The sequence below is a fragment of the Musa acuminata genome, chromosome BXJ2-6 (genome assembly GCF_036884655.1).
Source record: "Musa acuminata AAA Group cultivar baxijiao chromosome BXJ2-6, Cavendish_Baxijiao_AAA, whole genome shotgun sequence".
Taxonomy (NCBI): Eukaryota; Viridiplantae; Streptophyta; class Magnoliopsida; order Zingiberales; family Musaceae; genus Musa; species Musa acuminata.
The window spans coordinates 1,789,255-1,816,528 of NC_088343.1; the positions used below are offsets into that span (position 1 = coordinate 1,789,255).

At 40.0% G+C, this 27,274-nt stretch overlaps 3 protein-coding genes across 6 annotated transcripts; all 3 read right to left on the reverse strand.

The window, feature by feature from the left end:
- Window positions 1–1,126: 1,126 nt before the first annotated feature.
- LOC135614184 (uncharacterized) lies at window positions 1,127–3,059 on the reverse strand. The gene is made up of 2 exons (XM_065111264.1): window positions 2,912–3,059; window positions 1,127–2,820 (listed from the first exon to the last, which is right to left on the reverse strand). The coding sequence occupies exon 2, from the start codon at window positions 2,634–2,636 to the stop codon at window positions 1,260–1,262; it is 1,377 nt and encodes a 458-aa protein (XP_064967336.1). The 5' UTR covers window positions 2,637–2,820; window positions 2,912–3,059; the 3' UTR covers window positions 1,127–1,259.
- LOC135614181 (DNA topoisomerase 2-like) lies at window positions 1,127–11,043 on the reverse strand. Of its 2 annotated transcripts, none has more exons than XM_065111257.1 (22): window positions 9,762–11,043; window positions 9,165–9,457; window positions 9,006–9,072; window positions 8,633–8,903; window positions 8,341–8,540; window positions 8,048–8,257; window positions 7,847–7,960; window positions 7,649–7,762; window positions 7,349–7,513; window positions 7,080–7,265; window positions 6,815–6,970; window positions 6,596–6,729; window positions 6,336–6,504; window positions 6,060–6,248; window positions 5,791–5,977; window positions 5,660–5,709; window positions 5,146–5,574; window positions 4,851–5,060; window positions 4,665–4,764; window positions 3,472–4,585; window positions 3,245–3,352; window positions 1,127–3,170 (listed from the first exon to the last, which is right to left on the reverse strand). In XM_065111257.1, exons 1-20 carry the CDS (start codon window positions 10,350–10,352, stop codon window positions 3,999–4,001), a joined length of 4,422 nt encoding a protein of 1,473 aa, XP_064967329.1. In that variant the 5' UTR covers window positions 10,353–11,043; the 3' UTR covers window positions 1,127–3,170; window positions 3,245–3,352; window positions 3,472–3,998. The 2 variants fall into 2 exon arrangements, with proteins under 2 accessions (XP_064967329.1, XP_064967328.1); XM_065111256.1 differs by having other exon boundaries at window positions 3,245–3,359.
- A 138-nt stretch (window positions 11,044–11,181) lies between these two features.
- Window positions 11,182–27,196, reverse strand: LOC135614182 (uncharacterized protein At1g51745-like). Of its 3 annotated transcripts, XM_065111260.1 has the most exons (4): window positions 26,455–26,569; window positions 25,224–25,301; window positions 14,504–15,567; window positions 11,182–12,919 (listed from the first exon to the last, which is right to left on the reverse strand). In XM_065111260.1, the coding sequence occupies exons 3-4, from the start codon at window positions 15,387–15,389 to the stop codon at window positions 11,628–11,630; spliced, it is 2,178 nt and encodes a 725-aa protein (XP_064967332.1). In that variant the 5' UTR covers window positions 15,390–15,567; window positions 25,224–25,301; window positions 26,455–26,569; the 3' UTR covers window positions 11,182–11,627. The 3 variants fall into 3 exon arrangements, with proteins under 3 accessions (XP_064967332.1, XP_064967331.1, XP_064967330.1); XM_065111259.1 differs by lacking the exon at window positions 25,224–25,301 and having other exon boundaries at window positions 11,182–12,916; window positions 26,455–27,196; XM_065111258.1 differs by lacking the exon at window positions 25,224–25,301 and having other exon boundaries at window positions 26,455–27,195.
- Between the last annotated feature and the right edge of the window lie 78 nt (window positions 27,197–27,274).

The following is a 27,274-nucleotide window of genomic DNA, read 5'->3' on the forward strand; positions in this document are numbered from 1 at the left end:
TTTAAATACAAATGTCTTGGCAGGAAAAAAAGAAATGACTTCATAATTGTCAAGTTGGTAACCACACATGATTCCAGATGAACATAAACAACAAATGCAGATTAACATCTTTCACAGATATCCTAAACAAGACTTTTTATGCTACTGGATGGAGTCAACACATGCAGATACCTATTTAAAAGCATAGCAATCAGAACAAGTTTTCAAACTAAAACAGAAGACTTTTTATGCTACATCCTCTCTACCAATGACCATATGAAATGCAATTCTTACAACCACACTTGACGAAACTTATGTTGCAGGTTACTTTGTGCTTGTTATCAAATGGACTAGATTCATAAGTTTCTGCCAATATAACCAATCACAACTACATTCCCAGAATTATGAACATATTTGACAGCTGCTTGTTCCTGCAACAAAAAAAATACCACTACAAGTTCCTCCTCATCAAACAAAATGGCTTCTGGCCTGCCAAGACGGCACATGATAAGGTCGATTGGTAGGCACAAGAGGCCTTCCAACTGGCACTGGTACACTCCTACAGCACATGACGCCATTCCTCGACCCAACCTAACTGGTTTAACGGCTGTAGACACTTCAGGAGACCATCTTGGTTAACGGCTAATACCAAGATGAACCAAAAAGTCAACCGATCTTGGCTTTGGATGACAAGGATGAAAGAAATATCGGTCAAGATATTTGGATACACATCAAAGACATTGGACTTGCACAAAGGCTTATGCAGAACCTATGCCTCCACAATTATGCACACGAGAGAAAAAAACAACGAAAATTGATAAAAGGATTGACGAATTCTCTGTCTCCTCTAAAAGATCATCTTGCCACATAAAAAAATGATTTTATTTGAAAGAAAATAGCTAGATAAAAATCTAACAATTTCAATAGGTTTTCTGCATACCCATTTTATTATAGCATCACAAAAGTAGAACTGGAAAGTCAACAGTAGAACTCAATGATCAGAACCATAAATTATGGTAGTCCATCAGATCAGTATTTCAGATACAGAAACTAGTCATCGACATTGTAATACAGCCATAAAGGTTATCAAATTTCCAGGATGCGTGTTGTGCAGAGTATAATAAATGAAGGAAATCAAATGGCAACCTGACCCAAGATAATCAGATAAATATAAATGTTATCCAAACAACTAAGTATAACACTCTACTGGATTTATTTCCGCATACAATCATACCAAGAGGCGAATAACTAGAAGATGCCTAAACAACAAGACAAGGAGACTAGTTCAGCCTTCTTCTCTTACATGAGTGAAGTGTGCTTTCATCAACATCAAAAGAACCATAAGTGTTGCTTCTAACTCTCCTTCTACTGGACCGAGAATATCCTGCACTATTTGGTTCTGCAAGAGCATCAGTGGCAGCAGCATCTCCCTGTATCATGGCCATGGTGCTAGAAGCAGAGGCCTGATCAGCAGCCAATACTGATTCAGCGTGATGCCTGATTGTTGGTGGTTCCAGATTTAAAGGATCAGCAGATGAAGTAGATAGATCATATCCATTGCTACTACTTGCATTTTGTCCAACCATATTACCAATCTCTCTATCTGTGCCATGGTCATACATGGAATTCTGTGGCCAAAGATTGGCTCCATCTCGGAAGATAGAATTTGTATTACTTCTGATAGGGTTTGGCACATTGTTTATGGGCAATCCAAGATCCTCAGTGATAGATCCACTTTCAGGATTTACCTCTCTTTGCAGTCTTCTTGCCCTCATCCTACTTAGAGCTCTACGATGGACACTGTCAAATATTTCCTGCAGGCTTGGGTCTTCGTGCCTGTTTTCTCTATGCATGTGCCGATCAAGAAGGCGTCTCCATGACAATACAATTCCCTCCCCCAGTCTCCTTGAAACTGGGCGATACAGTTGCCTAAAGCTTTCAAATCTATTTCCATGTGGTCTTGGTGGTATTGTAAGATCTGACACCTCATCCTCAGTATTTTTCTCAACAGTAGGCTGCAGAGACCCTCTACCATAAATAGGTGTGATGTTCGATTCAGTTACCACTCCCTTACAGACAGGGCATTCTTTAAAATCAGAATGGACATGCAGCCATTGATATAAACATGGCCAGCAAAACAGATGTCCACATGAGGTAACAACAGGTTCTACAGCCATATCAAAACATATATTGCACTCAAAGTTAGCAGCACTTCTACCTTTCTCTTCCCTCTCCTCTTGTGAAGTTTCTGTTGTATCATTTTCAGCACTCACTTTATGCTTCCCATTATGTTCCAAAGATCTTTGGGAGCTCAATGTATCACACACTGGCTGTTCACGAATAGGCACTGATGGCGACAGAAAACTGGACCTCTCACCGGCATGCTGAAGCAAAGATCTAAATTGTCTGTTCGGCCATCGAAGGCTAGATTCGGTCAGTCTTCTGAAATGTGCCTCAGTGGTGTGAAGAGGCTCAGGCCTCGAAGAGGGGCCATCTTCCGGACACAGGATCTGACCTGTTTGCATGGGCATTGATGGGTAAAAGCGAAAGGTGGCTGTTTCGTGGTCCTGTGAATTTGTCGATCCAGAAACATAAGGTGGCGAGTAAAATACAGGTTCATCAGCACGTCTGAGTGGAGACGCAGGGTAATAGACCATATGAGAGTCATCATCCTGGACTGCAGTTTCACCAGGTACCTGCAGAGCTGGCAGGGGTTGTACACTGGAAGGAGAATATGGAACATCAGGTCCTTCAGGGTCTCGAATAATTGGTGGAATAGCAGACGAGGATTCCCCATATCGTTCATTGGAATGGAATGGGGTGTACTCTGGTGTGTCGATCCTATGAAATGGGAGAACAGCCGGCATGTCAGGGGTGTATTCGGCATGTGAAGGAGAGTATGGAGGGTGAGAATCCGATGGTTCCACGGCACCTGACATGGGAACTGGAACACGGACGTCCTCGATAGTGGTGGAAGACGATGGCAAGTACAATGAACTGAGAGCGAGATCGGGACCGAGACCAAGAGTGCAGGGACGAGGGGAACGAGGCAGCCCCAGGTAGAGGTTCAGATCCATCCTCCTAAAATTGCTCTCATTTCCCTAATCTGTCAATCCAAGAAAGCAAACAACCCTTGTTTCCCGAAATCCTAGCAGCAAAATCCCACCTATTCCACCGTACCATCGAAACTCCTGCACAAAACCTGATAAAAGAAGGGAACGAAAAACCCTAGCTGACTCACAAAATCGAGAGCAAGGGTTTCTACCTTCTTCAGCAGGATCAGATCTTCATTGGATCACAATAATCTTCCAATAGGGGAATCAGGGTTAGGGTTCCTTTTCTCGTAGCGAAGTGGAGACCGACATTCCAAACGCTGGAAGCTTACAGCAAATCAACGAAGCGATCGGACATTACAAGGGGAAACAGCGAAAGGGGATGGAAGAGCAAGCATCAAAAGGAAAAGGCAAAGCCGAAAGGTTCAGAAAGCCTCACCAGGAATTTGAGGTCCGCAAAGGCGACGTCACAAAGGGGGACGGCGTTGCTCCCCTTCCCCCTTCCCCCCCCTCTCGGCTACCAGAGAGCGAACGAGCGAGCGAGAGAAATGGAGCGGCGGAGGGGTGGGGCGTGTATGGCTGAGATGCACTTGTGCTGTCCACATGATCATCTGATTCAGATCAAACGGTTCGGATGTCGCAATGGGTTCAAGGCCGAGAACGATGCCAAAAGAGACTTGCGTACCTACCCGCTTCACCTTCTCCGTGAAATGGCTCCACCGAACGGCTCATCGACGCCGGCCCCACCACATTGCCATTGACCACTTCCAATATATGTGGACACATCACTTACTCTTGGGTGCAATAAACTTACTCCGTAAATACTGATCTCCAATTGTTTCACCAACAAGACGAATGATCAGTAAGTAACATCAGAATACAGTCCAAGTTTTTCCCTCGAGTAACTGTTACATCAACATGGTGTTACAATAACACGGTTCTACTATACTCTACAATTTAAGCTTCCTACTCTTCGAAGTCTGAATCGGCTGATTCCTCTTCCACCTCTGAATCGCTCAGCACATACACAGCTCTCGTACTGTTCGCTCTCCTCGGTCGAGTTCTTGCCGCTGCCACTTCGTTGAACGGTGAAGGGCCGCCATTTGAGGAACCGCCAGAGTCTTCACTGCCGGAGGGTGAACCTTTGAGTCGACCCAGCACTGATCCACTTTTGTTGTTGAAAGGAGAAGCTCTCATCTTCCGGACCTTCTTCTGTGGCGAGATCCTGGTGGTGGCATTTTCCGCGGGCTTAAGCACTTCGGTGATGCGTTTCTGACTCGAAACAGGCAGTGCCAAACCCCTCTTCCTTGTCGCGGTCGTGGTAGCCTTTTCTTTGGCAGGCTTTTTCCCTCTACCTTTCCCTCCTTTAGGTGCTTCCACCACACTGAAATCCTCATCGTTGTCTTCGTCTATGGCGGGCATGTGATTTCCAGCTTCGTTATCCTCGTCATCCGACAGGTCGATCGAAGTTGCCTTCCTTGTTGCAGCGCTATTTCTGTCCGCTTGTTTTTTGTCCTCTCCCTGCCCGACCACTGCATCTGTTGTTTCCATTGCTGCAACATAGCAGACATTGAGTCTTGCACCATGTGCTACCATAATATATGTGACGCAATGCTATTCCAGTGCGCCTACCTGGGTGATCCGGAGAAGAGTCGAGATTGTAGGCAGCAAGCCGATCTTTCAGTGCAAGAATATCATCGTCGTCTTCGTCGCCGCTCTCAACCACCACACGCTAACAGGGAAGTCAGAAAACAAAATTGACTTAAGACAGAGTGGACTTAAAATATATGAAGTTATCATCACTGCAATTGAATCAACCATCTTAGCAGGAGCTCTCTTGGTTGCCCCTCTAGGCTTCTTTTGTCCCGCATCAGTTGCAGTAGCCTCCGATCCAACAACAGATGAGTTATTTGCTGCATTCTTTCTTGGCTTCTTCGGACCTGGTCTAGAGGGTGCAAGACCGGCAGTGGTCTTCATTCTCATCTCTTTCCTCACCCCCTCATCCTCAGCATCCTTTCGTTCTAGCTTCTGTAAAACGTATAGGAAAACTTGTAACATGACAAATGAAACAGAAGAATAATTTCATAAAGATCAGTAACAACTTAACACTTACATCCAGCTCCTCTTCTAATGCATCGAGTTCCTTCAACCATAGAGATTTTGCAGATGTTCTTCTTAATTCATCAACCTCTCCCTCTAGTCTGTCTTTATCTGCACAAAGCTCTTGAACCTTCTCTAACGTCAAACTTCCTATCGGCATGCACATCAAATATTCGTAATCGCTGGCTTTTACTCCACCCTTTCCCACCTCAGGGCTCTCTTCTTCTTGATCTTCTTCTTCCTCCACAGCTCCGGCGACAACAGCATCAATGCCTTTTTTTTTCTTTGGCATAGGAGTGAACCCTTTCTGCTGCAGTTCAAGGAACAGATCTGCTCTCTTCCGGTTACTGACTATTATCTCACCTCTAACAACACCAAGGATGAACCTTGCTTTGTTATCCAGTTTCAGTAAATCGAGCTCGAGGTTGTCCAAGAGTGCTTTCTGCATTAGTATGGTGAAAAGTTATTAGCATCTACTACAAGAAACAACCCAGAGAATTTCGGCACAACAATGACAGAAAGCTCACCTTTCTTTTTTCATAAAATTCATATCTCATATGAAAGAACTCCTCAAGAACTGCAAATAAGATTGGAGTGTTAGCAACTAATTCAAGTTGACAAGGAACGTGTACCTTGATATTTGCAGAATGAAACCTACTCTGCTCGGGATTATCGTATTTTTTTATGACACCCTTCGAATCAAACAAGTGCATATTGGTGGTGCCAATTGTTGTAGTCAGCTTGAACTTTTTCTCCAGCCCTTCTTGTCTGGCAATGTTCATATTCTCCTCTGTCAAAGTTACCTCAAAGTGGACCGTCTTGTCATCATTATACTCCCGATAATCCTGTGGATAATGCACCATCAGATATGCTTTTCTTCATGTATAATTTCTGAACTTACACAAAAACCATTTTTCAGCAATTTACCTTGATAAATGGTTCCTTGATCTTATCATTCCCAGTCATCATGGACTCAAGAAATTCCTTGTAGTCCTGGGTCCATCTACGGACCGGCAACTCTGTTATTCTCAGTGTTGTGTTGTCAACTTCCTCTATGACACCAGCAATTGTATAGGTCACACCAGCTTCCTTTGTTGCTGATTTCTCTATCCGACCCTGATATAATAATTGGAACCGAATCTTGTTTATGTTCCTCTTATAGTAACCTCAAGTAGAAAAAGACAGCATAAAAAACGAACATACCTTGAAACCTCGATACCATGGGTCCATGGGTTCCATTGGTTCGTCATTCAACAATCGCCTAACGTTAGCTACAATGTCTTTTGGGTTGTAATTAGGAACGTAGGAACTCCATCCAGTTCCAATCCCTTCACTTCCATTGACTAAAACTGTAGGTATGACAGGCATATACCTGACAATTAAAATATGTGAGTCATAGATAAGCTCAAGGGAGTCCAAACAATCAAATTATAGAATGTAATCAGTGCTTTCTAGATGTTTACCAGGTGGGTTCAATTGATTGCCCATCCTCATTTAGGTAGTCAAGAAGAATATCATCATCCTTGGAGAACAAGAACCTCGTGACAGGTGACATACAAGTGAAGATATACCTTGCACTGGCATGATCTTTGCCTCCCTATGAATGGTGAGGGGAATAATGAGTTAGAAACGAAAGCATAGAGCATAATTAAGATATAAAGAGAAATCTTGAGCAAATTTACCTGGTGTCTAGTACCAAATTGTCCTTCAGGTAGCAAAAGATTTATGTTGTTGCTGCCCACAAAATCTTGAGCCATACCAATTATAGTAGTAGAAAGACTCTGCTCACCATGATGATATGCTGACTTCTCAGAAACATAACCTACAAACTGAGCAACCTGTACGACAATCAAAGATGCATTAAATAAAAGATTTAGAACTTGTCTTTAAACACTTAAAACTACTGCTTGGAAGCAAAGTACTCAAGGCACCCCTTCCTTGGTATACCTTGGCCTGCTTTATGAAATTCCGCTTGAAGGCGCAAAACAAGATCTTCCTCTGGCCTGGTTTCAGGCCATCAACCATTGAAGGTATTGATCTTTGTAGGTCTGCCCTGGAGAACAGGATCAACTCCTTGTTGATGAAATCACTGTATTTGATAAGCTTCTGCTTTTGATCAAGATAATTGTCCGGCTGAAATAGTTTGATAAAATGTGTTTCTCAGAATAGAGTTGAAAGATCAATTGGCTATGGTTAGCAGTAATCATGAAACTGACCTCAAATTGGCGGAGCCAATTCTTTCTAGCCTCAATCTTTTTCTTGCTGAATGCTAACTCAATAGCATTACCATCTTGCTCATCCGCCCATACAAATTCCTTTTTGTGCTTGTCTATGTCCTTAAAATACTCTTTGCCTTCTTCTGATTTACTTGTCCCTAACCCCTGAATCAAGGATAGACAATGTTAAAATCTAATTCTAGAGTATATGCAAACAAAGATCTCTCCATAAACAATAAACAGAGAAAATAATACTTCAAGAAGATCAGATTGAGATTAGTTATGCTTTAATCAGCAAACCTTATAATACTTAATTGACCAACCACTTGAATTCCCTCCCAAACTTTCTTTCCATGCTTCATACTCTGGCATGGAATAGAATGATAGAACAGTCTTGTTCTTGTTATTAGTTGCCTGCATGAAAGATGATAGATATATTCTTAATTCTCATACATAATATTTCTCTAACATTTCAGACTATTGTGGAAACGACAATACCTTCAAAAGAGGTGTTATAAACTCAACCATAAATGAGGGAACTTTTAGCAACGAGGGCCAAAATGTATGAATAAAGTTGATGAGGAGGCCCTTGATGTGCGAGCCATCATGATCCTGCACAGAAATGGAAGTAACTTTTTTTGCCAGCAATGCAATTATATTATGGTAAGAATAGAGTGATGCACAGGGCTGACACCAAACCTGATCTGTCATTATCATGAGATGGCCATATCTCAAGCCTTTAGTACTATCATACTCCTTTCCATGCTGCAAACCAAGAATTTGCTTTACGTTCTGGATTTCTGCATTATCCATTATCTGCTTATGGTTAGCTTCTCTGACATTCAGCAGTTTCCCTCTCAGCGGGAACACACCATAGTAGTTCCTGCCTACTACCGAGATACCAGCCATCTGTGATGAAGTAGAGAATTGAGATTATGCTTTGGAATGGGAAGCTGAAAGTGTACATGACTAAATAGGCTGAAACGACTCACAGCAAGAGCCTTTGCAGAATCTCCTTCAGTCAATACCAAGGTACACTTATCGGAGTTCCTGCCACCAGCATCGTTAGCATCCTCGAGCTTGGGAATGCCTGTAATCCTCTGCCTTTTGGCACCATCTGTTTTCTTCAATTCCTTGCTCTGCTTGAAATCAGCCCATGTAAGCAGAGTGTTTACGACTCCTGATTTAGCAACTGCAAAAAGAGAACTTGTTCAAATTATCGCAATGCTTTATCACCGTCTAGAGAAAAAACTGGAACAACAGCATGTCAGGAGTAGAACTAACCCTTCTTAAGGAACTCTTGTGAGAGCTCACACTTTGATCCAAAGCTTCCCTGACGAGTAGTCAAGGTTTCTTTGGTCTGTGAATCGAAGGCAGGGTTATTGATGAGGGCATTGACGAATACCCATAGATGACTTCTCACATTGTGTGCTTTAAGGTTAGCATTCTTGTTTTTCTTGTTTACGACGGTCATTATATGGTTGGTGATCTGATTAGTAACACACTCAACGTGAGTTCCTCCCTTGATCGTTGAAATACCATTCACGAAGCTAACCTGTATGAACGAGAGGCAACTGATGAGACACTATGCAATCCATAAACAATGTCAAATCCAGTAGCAGATACAACAATCATCAAGCACAAGTTCCATGTGTACCTGCTGGAACTGCCCTTCACTTAGACTGACACAAATCTCCCACCTTTCATTAACCTTCTCCGCGATCCTGGTCGAACAATCCAAGCACCAAAAAAAGATCATTTTTCTTATAATCAAAGGCTGAAATGAGAATGAGAGAAGTGCAGGTTCTCAGCAGACCTTGGAAGTGGTTCAGTTCTGGACTTCGATGCAGACTGAAGGTACAAGTTGACGTAATCGGAGAAAGTCTTTACAGGTATCCGTTGCCCATTCAACTCTACCTTGACGGACTTGCCGAGGGTTCCAGCGAGATCAACAACCCTCTTCTTCATGAGTGCAACCACGTCTTCCTCGAGACGAGTCATGTTAAATTTGGCAAGATCTGGCCTAAAGGTCACCTTTGTCCAGTTTTCCCCTTCCTTGCACTTGGTAATTGAGGGATCGGACCTTTTCCCCATGTTGTCAGAGAAAACCTACAACCCAAAGCCGAAAAGAACACATGTTCATAGTGTAAAGGATCAGATCACTCGATCAAGAAGCTTGATCAGGACAAAGAAACCATGAAATTCCTGAGCGCCAAACATCTGTTTCTTGAAACCATATCTAGATCCAGAAAAGAGGATTCGTCAAGATCGGGAGCGGAAATCCTAATTCAGAAACATCAGCAAAGGATGTGGCAGAATCGAGAGCAGAGTGCCTCATTCGTAGCTTTTTGGTGCCAGAAATAAAAAAATAGTAATCAAGAAATCGAGGTCCAGATCAAGAAACCGTGGTTACCTGCTTATACTTCTTCTGCCTCCTCCCATCGGCGGTCTCGATGATGAACTCCGCGGAGAAGATGTTGGTGAGCTTGGCGCCGTAGCCATTTCGCCCACCCGTGGTCTTCTTGACGTTGTCGTCGTAGTTGCTGCTGGTGAGGAGGTGGCCGAAGATCAACTCCGGCACGTAGACCCTTTCCTCCTGGTGGATTTCGACGGGCACGCCATCGCCGTTGTTGTAGATGCTGATGCGGTTTGCGTCGACGTCGATCTCGACCTTCACGGTGTCCATGGAGGGGTCGCGCTGCTTGTTGTCGGCGGCGTTGACGAGGATCTCGTCGAAGATTTTGTAGAGGCCGGGCACGTAGGTAACGGGGCGGTGGACCATCTCGCCGTTCTCGTAGACCCAGAGGGGCTGAGTGTGCTTCTCGACGGAGCCGATGTAAGTGTCCGGGCGAAGAAGGATGTGCTCGAGCTGCGTCTTCTTCTGGTAGATCTGCTCGATCGTCTTCTTGCCCCCTGCCGGTGCGGGGGCTTCGGCGGTACCGCCCCCCGCAGCGGAGTTGTGGGCGGCGCTGGATTGGAGGGGAAGCTTCCTCTCGGCGGCCATGGTGGTGGTGGAGGAGGAGACACAGAGCTTGTGTCACGGAGAGGGGGACAAAGATCAAGAGAGATAGATGTAAATTGGGCAGAGATGGAAGTGCAGCGAGGAACAGAATATGGGGAAGGGTTACAACGTTCCAAGATTTGAAATTTGAATTCGAAGTGGGGCGTGTTTGACTTGAATGGCGGTGATGAGATCAGGAGGAAGGATCCAACGGGTGCGGTTAGTCAATAGAAAAAGGCATGCACTTCTCCCCATGTCCGGTATAAGTATTTGTAGTTAGATTTTTGGGTTAATATTAAATTATTATGATTTATTTATATCTAAAATAATTCATATATTTTTAAAAACATAATATATAAATAATAAGCATTAAATAAAACCTGTGACATACTAATACGTATAATTTAAGATTAAAATTTATTAAATTATATAAATTATTTTAGAAACGAATAAATCAAAAGAACTTAAAGAGGTTGTCGGATATGTCTTGTAAGTCAAAGAAAACATGTCCTGCTACCTCAATGCTGCATAGCATATCACCTAGAACCTGAAAAGAGAAACAGTAGCGATGTATAAAATTCTCCCTCACACCAACCATCCCAGTGTCTACAAAAACATCGAAGAGAAATGATGTTGCCAAACCAAATAAAAAAAAAAAGCCAGAGGAGTTTTACTCAGCTGACGACAGTTTCATGTGGAACAGGGAGATGGTACCAGGTTCCATCAAATGCAGTAGCTAAATTGCCTACGCATCCACAAAAGAGTTGATAAGCATTTGACAATAAATAACTGACTCATGCATATAAAGTTTTACAGATCTGGCTCTTTCACATGACTGAAATTTATGATTTATGTATACTAATCAAACTGTTGAACATACTAAAATTTGCAATTAGTAATTTACACGAGTCGGCCAACCAAACACCACTGAGAAAGTTCTTGAATAAGAACACACCTTTGAGTACCGAGATGCCAGGTTGACTAGAAGTGCTATGCTAAAGAAGAGCAGCTTGTCATAGGAGCCAAATATATAACTTGCAATGTGACATTTTACAGCAACAAGCAGGGCGCTTGTTTGCCCTTGGTGACTGGTAAAACAGAATTAGCTTATCAATATAAGGACCCACCTTTGTGACCGATCTAATCGGAAAACTTCATTGGAACATTCACCTCGGGCCAAAGTGTTTGTGAGTAGTGTACATGAAGCATTGAATCAGATAGTTGGACATATTGCATGAAATTGTCACCTATGATGGAACTTATTGTTGGATCGACCGTTCAAATATGATGGGTCACAGCAGTTGATGGCCTCCTAACTGCTTCCAGAATCCTACTAAATGCTACCTTCACAGGGACACATGTAACTGAAGGCAATTGTCCTTCTGGTTTCATCAAACCACTCAATATATCACGATCCCTACCAAGCCTCACATCACCATTCTCTCTACTGTTTCTCTGTTCAGTTGCAAAAGAGGATAGTGTTCTAGTTTTCTGGCTTGACAAACTTGCTCTTTTTAATGACTTTTTCTGGCTATTACCCAAGGGTGGTCGGAGATCATGAAATACTTTCTTCTTTGTTGACCTGGACTGGTTTTTGGAATGACCAGAATACATGTCGGGTAGATGTTTGTTTTCTATTTCTGAATACAGAGACACCCCAGCTTCGTCATCCTCCAAAGATGATACTGGATTAGAACGAGGTACTCGTTGCATGGCTGTTCTTCTGGCAGTCCTCCAGACAGGTTGGTGTGCTGTACTTTCATCAGGATTGCTAGAAAAATATTGGCCAGTGGAACCATCTTCTAAGATTTCAATCTGGAGAGGGTGGCCTATAATTGCTTTTCCATTCAATCTGCTCATTAGAGAAACCAGAGGAACATGCTCACCTTGATAGCTTGCTTTAACTTTCAGATCGACATTAAACAAATTCGATCCTATCTCTCTGCTGATATGAGAAGAATAAACAGGATCATAGCACTCACCAGATTCTTCCCAATACTTCCTTCGAGTCACATAAGACGGTCCATCAGCTTCCCAGCCTGGAGTCATCATTAAATGAGAATCACTTCCCAAATTGTTCATGCCAATGCGGCGTCTCCCTGAATCCCTGGCTGCTTTGGAGACTAGAGGGTATCTTTGATTAGTATATCCAATGACTTGTTCTTGAAGAAAATCCCCATCACTCAAGTCAACATCATCAGAAGCATAATTATCCTCCTCTTTGATATGGTAGGAATCTGGTTCTACAGTCCTCTGGCTGAAAGGTTCCATCTTCTCCAATTTCAAATTGCTATACTTGGCTCCATATGCAGCTTCCTTTAAGGAAACATCATATTTATCAGAACCAATGACACAATTCTTGCCATCCCTTACATTGCTTGGCCTCTTAACTAGATTTCGGGTGTTGCGTTTGCCTTTCATATGCCACTTGGAAACTCCCGCCTCAGCAGAAGCATCTGCAGAATGTCCATAAGGATGCAACTGGGAAATGTTGCCAGGAAAAGGCACTTCATCATTGTCCACATCTTCAAATTTCTCCGAACTATGAGATGCAGAAGCGTCACGATCTTCTGGTCCAGATTCAAACAATTGACCACTATCAGAAACCATTGAAGACATGGTTCTCAAGGAAACTATAGCAAAATCAATTAGCATCAAAAGCACATAAAACTTAACATGCGATCTCAAATCATCAATTCTGCAGATGAATTCAACGTCATCTTCACACCATCACAAGTTATTTCCAAACACTAAAATTAATACACAATCATTAATTTAGAAGTTGCAATGGCCAAATCCTGAAAAAAAAATCAAGCAGGACTGTAAGTTTTGTTTGTATACCATAACAAGGCTCTAGATGCACCAACAATTTAAAACACATTGTTAATATGCATATTTGGGCCCCTCAAGATCGAAATTAAAGATTATGAAAATATCATTTGTTTCCATTTAGATTTAAGGATGTTATGCAAACAACCAGCAGAAAAATCATTAGTGGTGTTCTTTTTTCTCTTAAAGGCATCTTTGGATTTTTTGAAGTAAGATTATTGCAATGCTGTGCAACGACTTTCAACCTATGCATCTGAACAATATTCCATTTTTTCATATTAAAATCCTTTACAAGTCTGCATATCTACTCAATCTACAGTTTTTAATCTCCAAAAAGAATAAACAACAAGATAAAAGATAAGGAGGCAAATAGCAGAGGAAATAGAATTTATAGTCTCGAGGAAGGAATTAGAGACAGAAAGAGGATTATAAGGAAAAGAAAAGAAGAAAAGGACTTAAGTAAAGCATCGGTCAGTGGCTATTAAAAGTTTATTAGACATGGACCGACACATCCTGATGCAGAATTATGCATAGCCACTAATCCCTGCATTTTCAGGCTACAGCTACATAAACTATAACTACTGAAAAGTGATACTTCAACTAATTTATAAACAAGCCCAAAAACTGTTAGATAATTGACCTTAACTGCACTCGTAACTTCAAATAAACTAAGCTAGACCAGCGAACACTACAATTCAAAACAAATATTGTGGGGCCATTAAAGATACTGGAAACATATTTTAGTTCTTTTTGGTTCACCAGAAAACATAGTTTAATTAGGGTTTTTCTTGCCACGCCATTCTTATTGCCCATTAATGCCCATCCAGTGCTCTAGGAAAAAAGCATGCACATTTATAAGGCCCAGAAAATGAACAACATGGCCAGTCAGAATAGCAGAGAACAAAACATGTGGCAATATATTGCAATCCTTGGAACATAAAAAAGAAGGTTAGTTATGTAACAACAAATAAGTATACCTAGCTATTCTAAATGGACCTGGTACTAAAACAAAAGATTCAAAATTCATCCTTGAGACCAAAGTATAAAAGATTTTGGCTACTTCTGAAATGGAGCTAAGAAAAAGAAAGTGCAATGAACTTGAGTTCATCTAAGAGTTCCTGTAGTCACATCGCCAGTTCTTGTAATGACATCTGCAACACCATCAAAGATGACACAGCAGCATCACACCAGATAAACAGTTAGCTTTTAACCAAGCGATCTACAATAAAAGCAAAGAAATAGAAGCCAGAAACACAAACTCAAGAACTTGATCCATCCCTGATGAAGAAAAAGAAAATAATAGATGAACAACTCAAGCATGGTACCTCCCAAAAAATCTTCCTCCTCCATCCCAGTCTCCAAGTAATCCTTTAGAGAAGAATCAGAGTCAGTCATCTTGATCATTCCAGAAGATGTGCAATCTTCTTCTAAAGAACCAGGTCGGTCAAGGCTATCCATTCCAATCTGGTCTGCAGGTATCTGCATATCTTCAGAAGAATATCCTCCATCCTGAGAATCAACTGAATCAGCAGGCACATAGATGCATCTACTTCGTTTTGCCCGACATATAATACCCATATGGTCTTTTCTCCCTTGTGTTCTGACAATGTCAGGATAATGAATAAACTGGGAAGAATCAGAAGACTGCAACTTTGCACTACTTTGTAAAACTTGATGAAGGGGCCGACGTCTATCACGCTTTTTCGCTAGAGATTCTTCAATCACACCGCCATGTGACCTTTTTCTATTGATTTCCAAGGCATCTTTGACGCTACTGACATGACCTCTACCACCCACTATATGCCCAGCACTAGGAAAAGCATCCATGTTATTCTCAGCAGGTTCCTTGGTAGTCAACCAAGGAACAGACTTGGGGAGCTTTTTCTTTGAAGCAATCCGCAGACCAAAATCCTGCAGTCCTCTCATCCGATGAAAGGTATCCGAAATATCTTCTTCCCTTCCTATTTGCTTACTATTTTTATGATCGTCATCCATTTTCATAGAATTGTTGATATTCTCTTCCTCATGCAACAAACCTACTTTTCTGGGAAGCATCTGAGTCTTGCGAATGGCATTTTTACTATTTATCAAAGATTCATCATTTCCTGTGAGTGTATCTGAAGCTGACAAGTTAATAAACTCTCTTTTTAAAGTACCTAAAGGTTTGCCTGTAATTCCATTAGAGGTGATCACTTGTTTTTGCTGCTTCATTTCAAGCTGCTTTCTTTCAAGTTCAAGAGCATGAAGAATAGCATCCTCTCGGCGTGCATATTTCTCCCTTTTCTTTATAGGAACACCTAAGGAAGCTTCAGCCTTTTCAATGCAGGCATCAAACTCCCCGCAGCGAAATGCCTTAACACGTTTGGATTTCTCTAAGTTGTACCAGTCCCTGCCAATAGGTTCACCTTAAATATTTCAACTGAAACACATCATACAATGAGTATATACATATAAATCAACAGGAGATTCTATGTCATTGGTCAACGATGAGATTGCATATGACATAACTCGATATTCAAAATATAATAATATACAGAGCCTTGCTTTGCACACAATAACATACTTTGTGGCGGATCCCAAAAATGAATCAGTTACTGTCAATCTTGATCATTTGCTTAAAAGCAAACTAAAGAAAACTTCGCTAATGTGCAAGTACATCATCATAGCCAAAAAAGATAAGCTTAGATACTCCTAGCGGATGTATATCGAGCAACTCTAACTTGCAAATGTAATCTAAGATAAACAAGAATATTAACCTGCAGAAATGATAAAATGGGTGACACATAGCTTACCCTTCATTGCAAATTATAAATGAAATTCTCATAACATGGTTGCATTCTCTATCATTTAAACGACAACATGAATCTTTGTGTTAAATCATACAGTCTACAACACTATCTGGAAAAGAGAATCATACATATTTTTGAGCCAAGTTAAATTCCACAACAGGCATCAGCTACTTTTGATTGGAAAAATTAATTATTTTTTAATTGAATGTAAGAGTGTAGAGAGAGATTTACACAGTTATTTGTTGACTAAAGAAGAATCTTATTGATATATTTTCTAGAGATATCACATGATGGATCTTAGACGGGTGGCACTAGAACTTTAATGGAGGGGGAATGCACCATATATAGTTATGATGAAATAATATTGTATGTTACCATAAATGGATATAAACAATAAAGTGTAATATTGATATAAAGGTTATATAAAGCATATAATTCTGCTAAACAGCACATAAAGAACTGTCATTCAACACCTTGAATATGGCAATTGGGCTAATAGAAAAGAGTTTAAAATGAATATATTTTGAAGAATCTCATGAATCTTGTCAAAACATATAGAAATCTGGAATTTTCTTTGACCATTGTGGCAATATTCAAACAACCTAAAGAACATTTTCAGGCTATAATCCCTTATCACATATATCACTATTCTTTGTTCTATCAAAACATATATGAAATATCAAGAATCACGTCTCAAATGAGTTGTTTATCTGGAAGAATGTTTTTCCTTAACACTCAACAAATATCACAGAGAGTATTCAAATTTATTGTTTTCTTAGAGATAGTAAAGAGAAATACAGAAAGAATTTTGATCATAACACCCATAGACTAAACTCGTATAACAATCTTCATGTTCTTAATAATAATAGCCTAAAATAGGAGGCTCAATCTTATATTATGTTATTCCTATTTCAAAATCAATAAAAGATTTTTTTAAGTTTTAAAACCCAGATTTATCCTTACCATATATATAATAAAGGATTAGCAACTAATTTTCTTATTCCCTCTTTCTGGGTTCAAGGGGATACAGCACGAAATTTCACCTACTTCAAGGCAAAATGGATGGGAAGTGAGGACACAGAAGTCTCACATGGAATTTGCTACCTGATTAGTTAGACTGGCAACAACGGAAAATAATATGAGGTACAGTGGTGCTTTTCAGTTTTAACATGCACAAGGTAGGATAGAGGGCTGTTCTCAACCCGCCTGCACGGAGCACGTGGCCACGCAACCCCCACGGCTATGTTACTGGTTTCATAAAAGGACAGATACACCTAGAGGTTACAATAAGGCTGGTAGTTTGCATCTTAGTCTCTTTAAAAAAAGATTAGGTCATTGAACTGTCATTAGCATTCCGAACAGGCTTGAGGTTGTTTGCTTTTCAAAGAGAGACAAGACCCCTGCTGCAATATTCATTCCAACAAACGAAAGAGAAAGGAAAAAGGAAACAGATAGGAGAAAGAAAAAGAAAGCAAAGAAGACAGATAGGACTGGTGGTCAAGTCAAATTTTTTCACAAAATTTTTCAATCTCAAAAAATCTGTCTTTTGAAGGAATGGATACTCTTCTAGTACCACATAACCTGCCTTTACTTTCCTCATTAGGACTCTTATTAGAGAATAAAAAAGGAAAGAAATAACCTTAATCAAGCCAGCAAAAAATATGAGTTAAACACGTTCATATTAAGAATATTGGATATCAACTCAAACTCTTTTATCTCATACACTCTTATTTGATGACAGGCTTCAAATAATTCCAAGAACGACTTCTCTGTGATATTTTATTACAATACAATGAGAACTCCCAGAAAATACTAAAAGATAAAATTAATTTAGTCAACTGTACCCAAAATCAAATAAAATCAAGACTGAATATATCCTAGTGGACCTAAACTTCAAAACGAACCTAATTTTAATCTGAACAAATTTGTGAAAAATCCAACGTAAGTCACCAGTAGGATATTCAGGTATCATAATCACTAACTCCTAAGTGCTCAATTTATGGAGCAAGTCATGTATATGAATGGATTTCAGTCATCACATTCATGCCATGCCATTTCATAAAACACATCCTCTGTGGGAGTATTGTAGGGAAGTTTATAATGGAACTGTTGCAAGATTCAACAACTTATGAATTAAACAAGCCAGAAAAGTCAAGACCAAAACAACTTGAAAAAACTAATCACAAAAATACAATCACCAAGACAACAAGCAAGAGGCTATATTGCAATGAAATAGAGCTACATACCTAGAGGCTGCAAAGACATAACAACTCTAATTGGTCAGGCCTTTCAGCCAAAACAACCAATGCCGGGAATAGCTTTTTCAACACGACAGTAAGATTATAGTCTTCATAAAGTTAGATTCAGGCAAACAAGAAACATAGGCGGCAAACCAGCAACGGTAAGCTAAGATAGTCGATGAGAAATGAGAAAGACTGTGATCTAACGGAAAAAAATGCAATGATAATAGGAGATACCAGTAGATGCATAATATGGCTAGAGACCAAGCAAAACCTTACAGAAGCCATTCCAAGATTATGGTAGTTAGTGCACAAGTTTACAAAGATATTAAACATGGAATACAATCTCAGTCTGATACTAGATGGTCAGACCAGTAATGGTAGTAATACGGGCCAGCATACAGACACTCAGTATGTGTCGCATTTGAACATACTGCTCAGATTAGAGAGAAAAAGAGAGAGTGGAGGAAGAGGAGATGATGGTAGTGACACAGCAAGGAGCATCAGAAGGCAGCGTGATGGAGAACCATCGAGCTTCACAAAGGATTTCAGAAAATTTTATTCTAGGCAAAGACACCAACAAAAAGTCATCAATTAGTTGGTCTATAAAATATAAATTATACGAATTATGTTGAAAATTAAAAAGTCTTTTGGTATTTCTGGGGACTCCTTTTGTATTAAGTGTACTCTTGAATTAAGTATACTCATTTACTATTTAGATATCCTAGAAGTCATATTTTAGATTTCTAAAAGACATACTAATTCTCTAGGAGATTATTCTTGGGAATCATTGTCTTCATTAATTGTACCAAGACTCCTAAATCCCTATAAATGGTGGAGCTTGTTAATGAATCAAGCACTATAGTTTTGAATGAAAAAAAATGCTTGCATCTTCTCTCTCTGAGTCTCTTACACTCTTCCCTTGCTATATTGCTCTCTTGCTTTCTCTCTACTTCTCTCTTTTCTCTACTTTGTTCTACATTAGTTTGGTATCAGAGCCCATCAAAAAACCTGACCTACACCACGTTGTGTTCCAACTAGCAGCAAAAGCCTCGATCAACACTCAAGAATCCTTACACCTCCAATGTCAATCTCTTACGACTTTGGGGCGACTGCCCCTACAGAATTGGTGGACCACATAGCTCTCAATGTCGAGTAAATTTTTGAAAATTTTACTAATATTTTTTGTCGGAAAGAAAAATCGTATATTTCATTAGAATGTGATTTTCAAAAGACTAAACCTTAAAGTAGAGTCACATCCGAACCAATTTAAGTAGCCTGGGTTAACAAAACCACTTTACCCATGACCAAAAGATGTTCGGTACCAATCAAAATGAGTGATTACCAGGGTGAGATCTATTGTGACATCCTACCAATAGATGTTGCCCACATTCTTTTAGGTCTGTCTTGGTTGTATGACCTTGATGTCACCAATCATGGGAGAGAAAACATGTATGCCTTTCAATATAAAGGCAAAAACTATATTCTACAACTAGTAAAACCGTTAGAAAAGGACAAAATAGGAACACTCCCAAGTCTCTTCCACAAGCCCCAACCACTAAGGGACTCCACTTACTGGATCCTAAATCTTTTGAAATAGAGAGCCTAGACAACAAATTTTGTATGACCATTATTGTTAAAAAATTCCTAGCCTTGTACTATTCCTAACCAAACTCCTGAGGTTAAATCCTTATTAAATAATTTTTTTGATATCATACCCTCGAAATTACCTAGTGAGCTACCATCCTTACGGGAAATTCAACATGTCATTGACCTTGTCTCAGGATCACAGCTCCCTCCTACATTATAGAATGAATCATAAGGAGAGAGTTGAGTTAGACAAGTTGAAGAACTTTTGGTTAAAGACTTTGTACGACACAACCTCAGTTCTTGTGATGCCCTTGCTTTGTTAACCCCAAAGAAAGATGAGTCTTGGCAGATGTATGTCGATAGTAGAGCGATCAACAAAATAACAATCAAATATAGCTTCCTAATTCCTCGACTTGAGGATATGCTACACCTTCTCCCTGGATCCAGTTGGTTGTCAAAACTTGACCTGAGAAGCAGATACCACCAAATTCATATTAGACCTGGTGACAAATGGAAAACAGTATTTAAAATTCATGATGGCCTATATGAATAGCTAGTCATGCCTTTTGGTCTATCCAATGCCTTGAACACTTCCATGCGTTTCATGAACAATGTTTTACAACCCTACATAGGCAAATTGTTGTAGTCTACTTTGATGACATCTTGATCTTTGCTAAAACCAATGAGAATCATTTGGAACATCTTCGACGGGTTCTTACTACCCTTCAAGTTGCTAAGCTCTATTTCACTCAGAAAAAATGTTATCCAATGCCTCAAACACTTTCATGCGCTTCATGAACAATGTTTTACAACCCTACATAAGAAAATTGTTGTAGTCTACTTTGATGACATCTTGATCTTTGCTAAAACCAATGAGAATCATTTGGAACATCTTCAACAGGTTCTTACTACCCTTCGAGTTGCTAAGCTCTATGTCAATTAGAAAAAATGTTCGTTCATGCAAACCCATATCCTATTCCCTAGGCTTCAACATTTCTACCTAGGGTGTTTTCACTAATCCAAAAAAGATCCATATCATTTTAGAATGGTCTAAGCCTAAAACCCTTCCTAAAGTTCAAAGTTTCCAAGAATTAATCTCTTTCTATAAGAGATTCATTAGAGAGTTTAGTTCTATCATGACACCTATCACTGATTGTCTAAAGAAATGTGAGTTTTCTTGGACCTTGGCCGCTACCAAAGCCTTTGCTAACATCAAAACGAAAATGACCACGACTCCTATTCTTAAGCACTCTAACTTTAGTAAACCCATTGAGGTCACTTCTATCATGACACCTATCACTGATTGTCTAAAGAAATGTGAGTTTTCTTGGACCTTGGCCGCTACCAAAGCCTTTGCTAACATCAAAACGAAAATGACCACGACTCCTATTCTTAAGCACTCTAACTTTAGTAAACCCATTGAGGTCACTTGTGTTGCCTCTGGTATAGGCATACAAGGAATTCTTAGTCAAGAGGGTAAGCCTATCGCCTTTTCAATGAGAAACTCAACGATGCAAAACAGCATTATTCTACCTACGACAAAGAATTCTACGTGATTGTGCAATGTCTTAGGTATTGGCAATCTTACCTTCTATCGCAAGAGTTTATCTTATTGTCTGACCATCAAGCGATTAAAAGAAGAGTATACCCAATGTCCAGACTTTAGTCACATATATCGAAAAGTCCAAGATGAAAACCATCATGAATGTATGGACTTCATTCTAAGGGATGGTTACCTTTTTTTATTTACTAGATTGTGTATTCCCCGATCCTCCCTTCAAGACATTTTTGTTTGGGAAATACACGTGAGTAGATTAGTAGGTCACCTAGACCGAGGCAAAACCATTGCATTAATCGATGATAGATTTTACAGGCCTTCCTTACAGCAAGATGTTGCTCTAGTGGTGTCATAGTATTACACCTGTCAAATTGCTAAAACTCGCAAACACAATATTAGCCTATACACCCCTTTATCCATTCCACATACACCATGGCAAAATGTGAATTTAGATTTGTCCTTGGACTTCCCAAAATAGCTCGTGATCATGACTCCATTCTGGTTGTTGTTGATCGATTTTTAAAAATGGCTCACTTTGTCCCATGTAACAAGACCAACGACAACTCACACATTGCTGAATTGTTCTTTCAAAAAGTGATTAAATTACATGATTTGCTCTTAACCATGGTGTCTGATAGAGATGTAAAATTTGTTAGCTACTTTTGAAAAGCTTTGTGAAAACTATTTGACCCAACACTGAAGTTCTCTTCAGCCTTTCACCCTTAGACTGATGGTCAAACTGAGATTGTTAATCGTTCCTTGAAAAACCTTCTTAGATGTTAGTTAGGGAGAAACCCAAAAACTAGGACTTCAACTTACCCACTACAGAATTTGTATACAATAACTCAGCCAACTACTCTATCGAAAAAAGCGCATATCAAACTGTCCTCGGCTATACTCCTCACACTCTCATTGACTTTGCACCCCTTCCTTGAGTATCATGCCTCAAAACCAACATACTCCTTTGCTCAACATATTCATGATTTGCATGCTAAGATTCAACATAAAATTGTCATAAGTAATGAAAGTTACAAACTTACAACTAATGTATATCATAGAAGTCAAGAGTTTCAAGTTGTCGATTCTGTCTTGGTTCGCATTCGTCCTGAGAGATTCCTTAAAAACTCATTCAAAAAGTTATATGCCCGAGTCATTGGTCTTTTCTCATTATCCAAAAACTGGGATTTAATGTATATATGCTCGATTTACCTTTCGACTTAAATATTAGTCTAGTTTTTAATGTAGAGGATTTAACTCTATATCATGGTACTTTTGAGCCTCCTCTATCTATCGATATTCCTGCAAGTGACAATCCTCCCAAAGCACCGATTCTCCCACAACACAGGGATGAGGTAGAGGTCATTCTCGATGACCGTCTTGTTGCGTCTACTACTAGCATTACTCAACACTTTCTTATCAAATGGCATGATGGTCCAACTTCCGATGCCACTTAGATTACTTTGGGGGAATTTCAAGACTTTGCAGCAGACTTATTGGACCAGTACCTTGCATATCACTCTCCGGGGTCAAGTTCTTTTTTATCGAGGGAGAATGATGGAGAACCATCGAGTTTTGCAAAGGATCTCAAAAAAGTTTATTCAAGACAAAGATATCAACAAAAAAGTCATCAATTAGTTCGCCTAGAAATTCCAAGAGTTGTGTTGAAAATTAAAAAGTCTTTTGGTCTTTCTAGCAGTGATTTAAAAAGGCGCTCGGGTGCTTGCCTAAGTGCTCGGGCAAGGCGAGGCCGGAGCGCCTCGTTTAAGGGCCGAGCGACATGCTTCAATGAGGCGCCACCTAGGCACTCGCCCAAGCCCAGGCGTCGGGCGCTTCGAGCGAGGCCCAAATGAACCAACTAACGCATGCAGTTATATCAGCACGTGACCCCGACTCCCAACCCTACGCATGCTTCTCTCTTTGTTTCCGTCGTCGACGATTTCTCCCTCTACCTCCGCCGCCAATGGTTTCTCTCGTTGCCTCCAAGTCTTCCTTTGTCGTCGTCCGAGTCTCCTCAGCTTTCGTTGCTGGTCGCTGCCGTTGTTCATTGCCTGCTACTATCCGCGACATGACTCCACTGTCGTTGTTGCAATCCGCTGCCTCCTGCTATCCGCGACTCCACTATCGTTGTTGTCTGCTACCTCCTACTATCCGCGACTCTACAGCTTCTGGTGTTGTCTGCTGCCTGCAACTCGGCTTCTCACCGCGACTTCTTCAGTCTCTACTCTTCCCTACTACTGTTAACAGTAAATATACTATTAACAATATATTATTAGTTACTATTCAAAATAATCTTTATTTATTAGATTAATAATACACTATTTAGATTTTAACACTACTAATCTTTGTTTTAATTTAATAGAATATTTTTATTTAAGTAATAATATTTATTAATTATATTATATATTTTTTATATTTTAATATTTTAGAGCGCCTCGGGCGTTTTGGAACCTTAGAACCTAGCGTTTTTTAAATCATTGCTTTCTAGGAACTCCTTTTATATTAAGTGCACTCGCTTATTATTTAAGTATCCTAGAAGTCACATTTTAGATTTCTAAAAATCATATTAATTCCTTGGTAGATTACTCTTGGGAATTATTATATTCATTAATTATACCAATGCTCCTAAACCACTATAAATAGTGGAGCTTGTTAATGAATCAAACACTACTGATTCAAATGAAAAAAGGCTTGAATCTTCTCTCTTCTAGTCTCTTACACTCTTCTCTTGCTATCTTGCTCTCCTGCTTTCTCTCTACTACTCTCCTCTCTCTACCTTGTTCTACATCACAGTGGTAGAGGGAAGAGAAGAAAGAAAGAGAAAAAACAAAAAAAACAAAGGATAAGACAATTACAAAAACTGTCAAGAACTTCAAACCAAGCAGTAGGCTTACCATCTGTATAGTTCGTACGGTCTGCTGATAGTCAGATAAGTCAGTATGGTAAGTTGGTGAAGCTCACACTGAACAAGGTGAAATCACTCAGTTCATGTCCCAAGTGTCTGTCGGGTCAGTAAATAATTGGTACAGATAATATTTTAAACTATGATACGAAACTAACAAAGAAGTGAAAGAAAAAAGGGTAAGATTGCTAAAAAAAAGTTATTTGGCAGGTTTGAATATGTGATCGATGTTAAATATGAAACAAATGGAATTTCAGCATAATGTAGTGTGGTTGTTATATTATGGTCAAGTATAAAGATAATAAAGCAGCAGATTTCAGGGACAAATGGAGTGACACGATATGAGCAAGAAAGAATGTCATGCAAATCAATAATTCAGCAAAAGCATGACAATGTAAGTCAAGGTGCATACTTTCTGGATTGGCCTAGCACATAGGATTATGATCCACAAGATTGGCTTATGGTCAAGGACACAACCAATGAGCAATAAAGGATACGATTTAGCTTAATCCTTATTATTTATAATTGAGATGAATGAGAAGTATAAATGGTCGATTTAGAGTTATAATCAGGATTGGTGTACTAGTATAAGAATTCTGAGATGGAGATCTGAGGATGTGGAAAGGACAAAAGAAATGGTATTAGTTACCAAAGTTACATTCCTTATGGACAAGTTATCAGCAACCAAGATGCTGGAGAAGTGCACTGATAAAAATACGATAATAAGATACATCAGAAAGTAACAACCTAAAAAAATGTTAAAGAAAAACAAGCAAACATGTAAAATCTTGCTGTTACACAAGAAGTAGCGCCACTGAGGAATATTAATTAGCCAAAAAATTTGTAAAGCCAACACAAGGTACTCAGGAAAAGACTACTTGTTTATAGTTAAATGTATAATTACTAGTTCATAGTGTGGTTTTATAAAATAGAAATGAAGTATTTGGTTCAAATACAAGAAAATCTAACCAACATAGGCAACTTCTCCAGAATTTAGAAATAGGACGGCTACTATATAATTTGTCATTCTGTCTTCAATACTTGTTTCTGAAAAATCAGAATGATCATTAGAACAATCTAGATGAGGTGACAACTATATCAGGAATTAGAGGCTAATAGAAAATTATAAAGAAAATCAATGGGATCATGGTCCGCACTAAATTCTACATTCCTTTTCAAGGGTGAGAAAACACAACAGAAGATGCAAATGAAGAAAATAATGCTAGAGACATATTGAGTTTATAACCCGAGTGTCCAGTTTTCATATAATAATCAAATGGTCAAACACCTTAAATTGCAACATTTTCGAAGATCCTATAAATGTTAAATTTCAACCATATAATCCCAATAATAAACTTGCATATGGATGTCCAATGCTCAGGCTACTTGTGCCTGCTCCTGTTTAACAGTGTAGGGCTCTCTCCACCTTAAAAGAATCAGGTTCAGTGGATGAAAGTTCATGCCAAAGGAAAGTCCAAGGAAAAGCATTTCACAGAATTACTTTCCCATCGATGAGAGCTAAAGTTTATATGATAGCAGAAAAAATTGAACAAAAAAAGTCATCCATCTCTAAAGCTTAACCATCTCTTCTAACACACAATACCCAGGAAGCATAACCTGAACCCCACAGCAGTGATGTTACTTTGTTCAGAAAACAGCATGTTATCGATGACATGCAGATTCTAACTGCATGGACACATAATGCTTCCACGGTGAAGAAAGAGCTTCCTAGCTACCACTTGATTTAGCTTCAACCCATCCCGTAGGTGACCAACTCTAGGCCTCAGTTGAGTTCCTAATTGTGAGAGTTCTTCTGTAGGAAAACAATTGGTCCACAGGCTGGCTTGCATTTATTTCATATAAAAAGATTGCGAAATTAGAGCGGAACTAGATAATTGGAAGGTACTGAGTCGCATCAGGCACTGCAAGCACACAGCACCGTGGAAAGAGTAAATTTGATACACAATAGCAAATAAATATCGAGAAAATTAGAATCATAAGAACGAACATACTAAGCAAGAATCAGCCAAGAAAACACCAAATCGAGATTTATGAAAATTTGAACTAGTGCATTCATCCATGCTACCTTTTCTTGATATCCAGAGAAGGGTACAGAATGCGTAAATTAAGAAAAACAAGTAGAAAAAAAATAAAATCAACATAGAAGTCGATAAATGAACAAGCAGAACAGAAATCTCACACGCTGGCGTCCTCCCTACCGAGGAGCTTGACTGGCGTCCCGGATCTCGGTGACATGAGATGCGACACCGACAGCTCTTCAGGGCCAAGAATCCTCCCGGGCCACCAAGAGCCGTTCCTGCGGCGCACCCAGATGATCGTCCCGACACTGCAATCGACGCCGCTCCCTCCTCCATCTCCGCCCTCCGAAACCCCCATCTCCTCCCTCCCTACGCCTACAAAACGATCCCAAAGCCAAAACGAAGCCCTAGAAACGGCACGACCGCGACGGCGATCGAGTGGCTGACCGCCGCTGATGCCGGCGGCGGTTTGCAGCTGCAGGTGATGGTTCTCACAGATCCGATCAAGAAGAGAGGATCCCTACCCAGAATTTCCATTTACATCAAAGAAGATCTCATCCTCGACCGACCGGAACCTCCAAACCTAGGGTTTCCTCGAGGTCGCCATCGTCACCTCTTCCCCCACCGACACCGCCGCGACCCAACCCTCGATTGGGGTCAAGGAGCTCCTCCGATCTCCCTCGCCGATGAATCGAAGAGATGCCGCCTCTGGGACCAAGATTCCGTTCCTTTTTCTTTTTCTTTTATTTTCTTTCTTTATTTTCGCCTTCTTTTTTTTTCCTCCTTTTGTTTTCCTTCACATCAGAGAGAGAGAGAGAGAGAGAGAGAGAGACGGGTGAAGAAGAGAGGAAATGCAAACGGTAATTATTTCAAAATAGTAAATAGATGATGACGGGGAGATTAAGAGAGCAAGAAATAAAACGCGAGGGATCGGAACCAGGAGTTGGCTTGGCTTTCTATTCCCATTTCCTGCGTCGTTGT

Coding starts and splice junctions, on each gene's coding strand:
- LOC135614182 (XM_065111258.1), bottom strand. CDS start 26,651: ATGGGGGTTTCGGAGGGCGGAGATGGAGGAGGGAGCGGCGTCGATTGC. Junction 15,568..26,454: donor GGTAGGGAGGACGCCAGCGT/GTGAGATTTCTG, acceptor ACCTATTGGCAG/GGACTGGTACAACTTAGAGA. Junction 12,920..14,503: donor GGAGGAAGATTTTTTGGGAG/GTACCATGCTTG, acceptor AATCTGGACCAG/AAGATCGTGACGCTTCTGCA.
- LOC135614184 (XM_065111264.1), bottom strand. CDS start 2,636: ATGGTCTATTACCCTGCGTCTCCACTCAGACGTGCTGATGAACCTGTA.
- LOC135614181 (XM_065111257.1), bottom strand. CDS start 10,352: ATGGCCGCCGAGAGGAAGCTTCCCCTCCAATCCAGCGCCGCCCACAAC. Junction 5,978..6,059: donor TCAAGGAACCATTTATCAAG/GTAAATTGCTGA, acceptor CATTATCCACAG/GATTATCGGGAGTATAATGA. Junction 4,765..4,850: donor AGAGAGCTCCTGCTAAGATG/GTTGATTCAATT, acceptor CTTCCCTGTTAG/CGTGTGGTGGTTGAGAGCGG.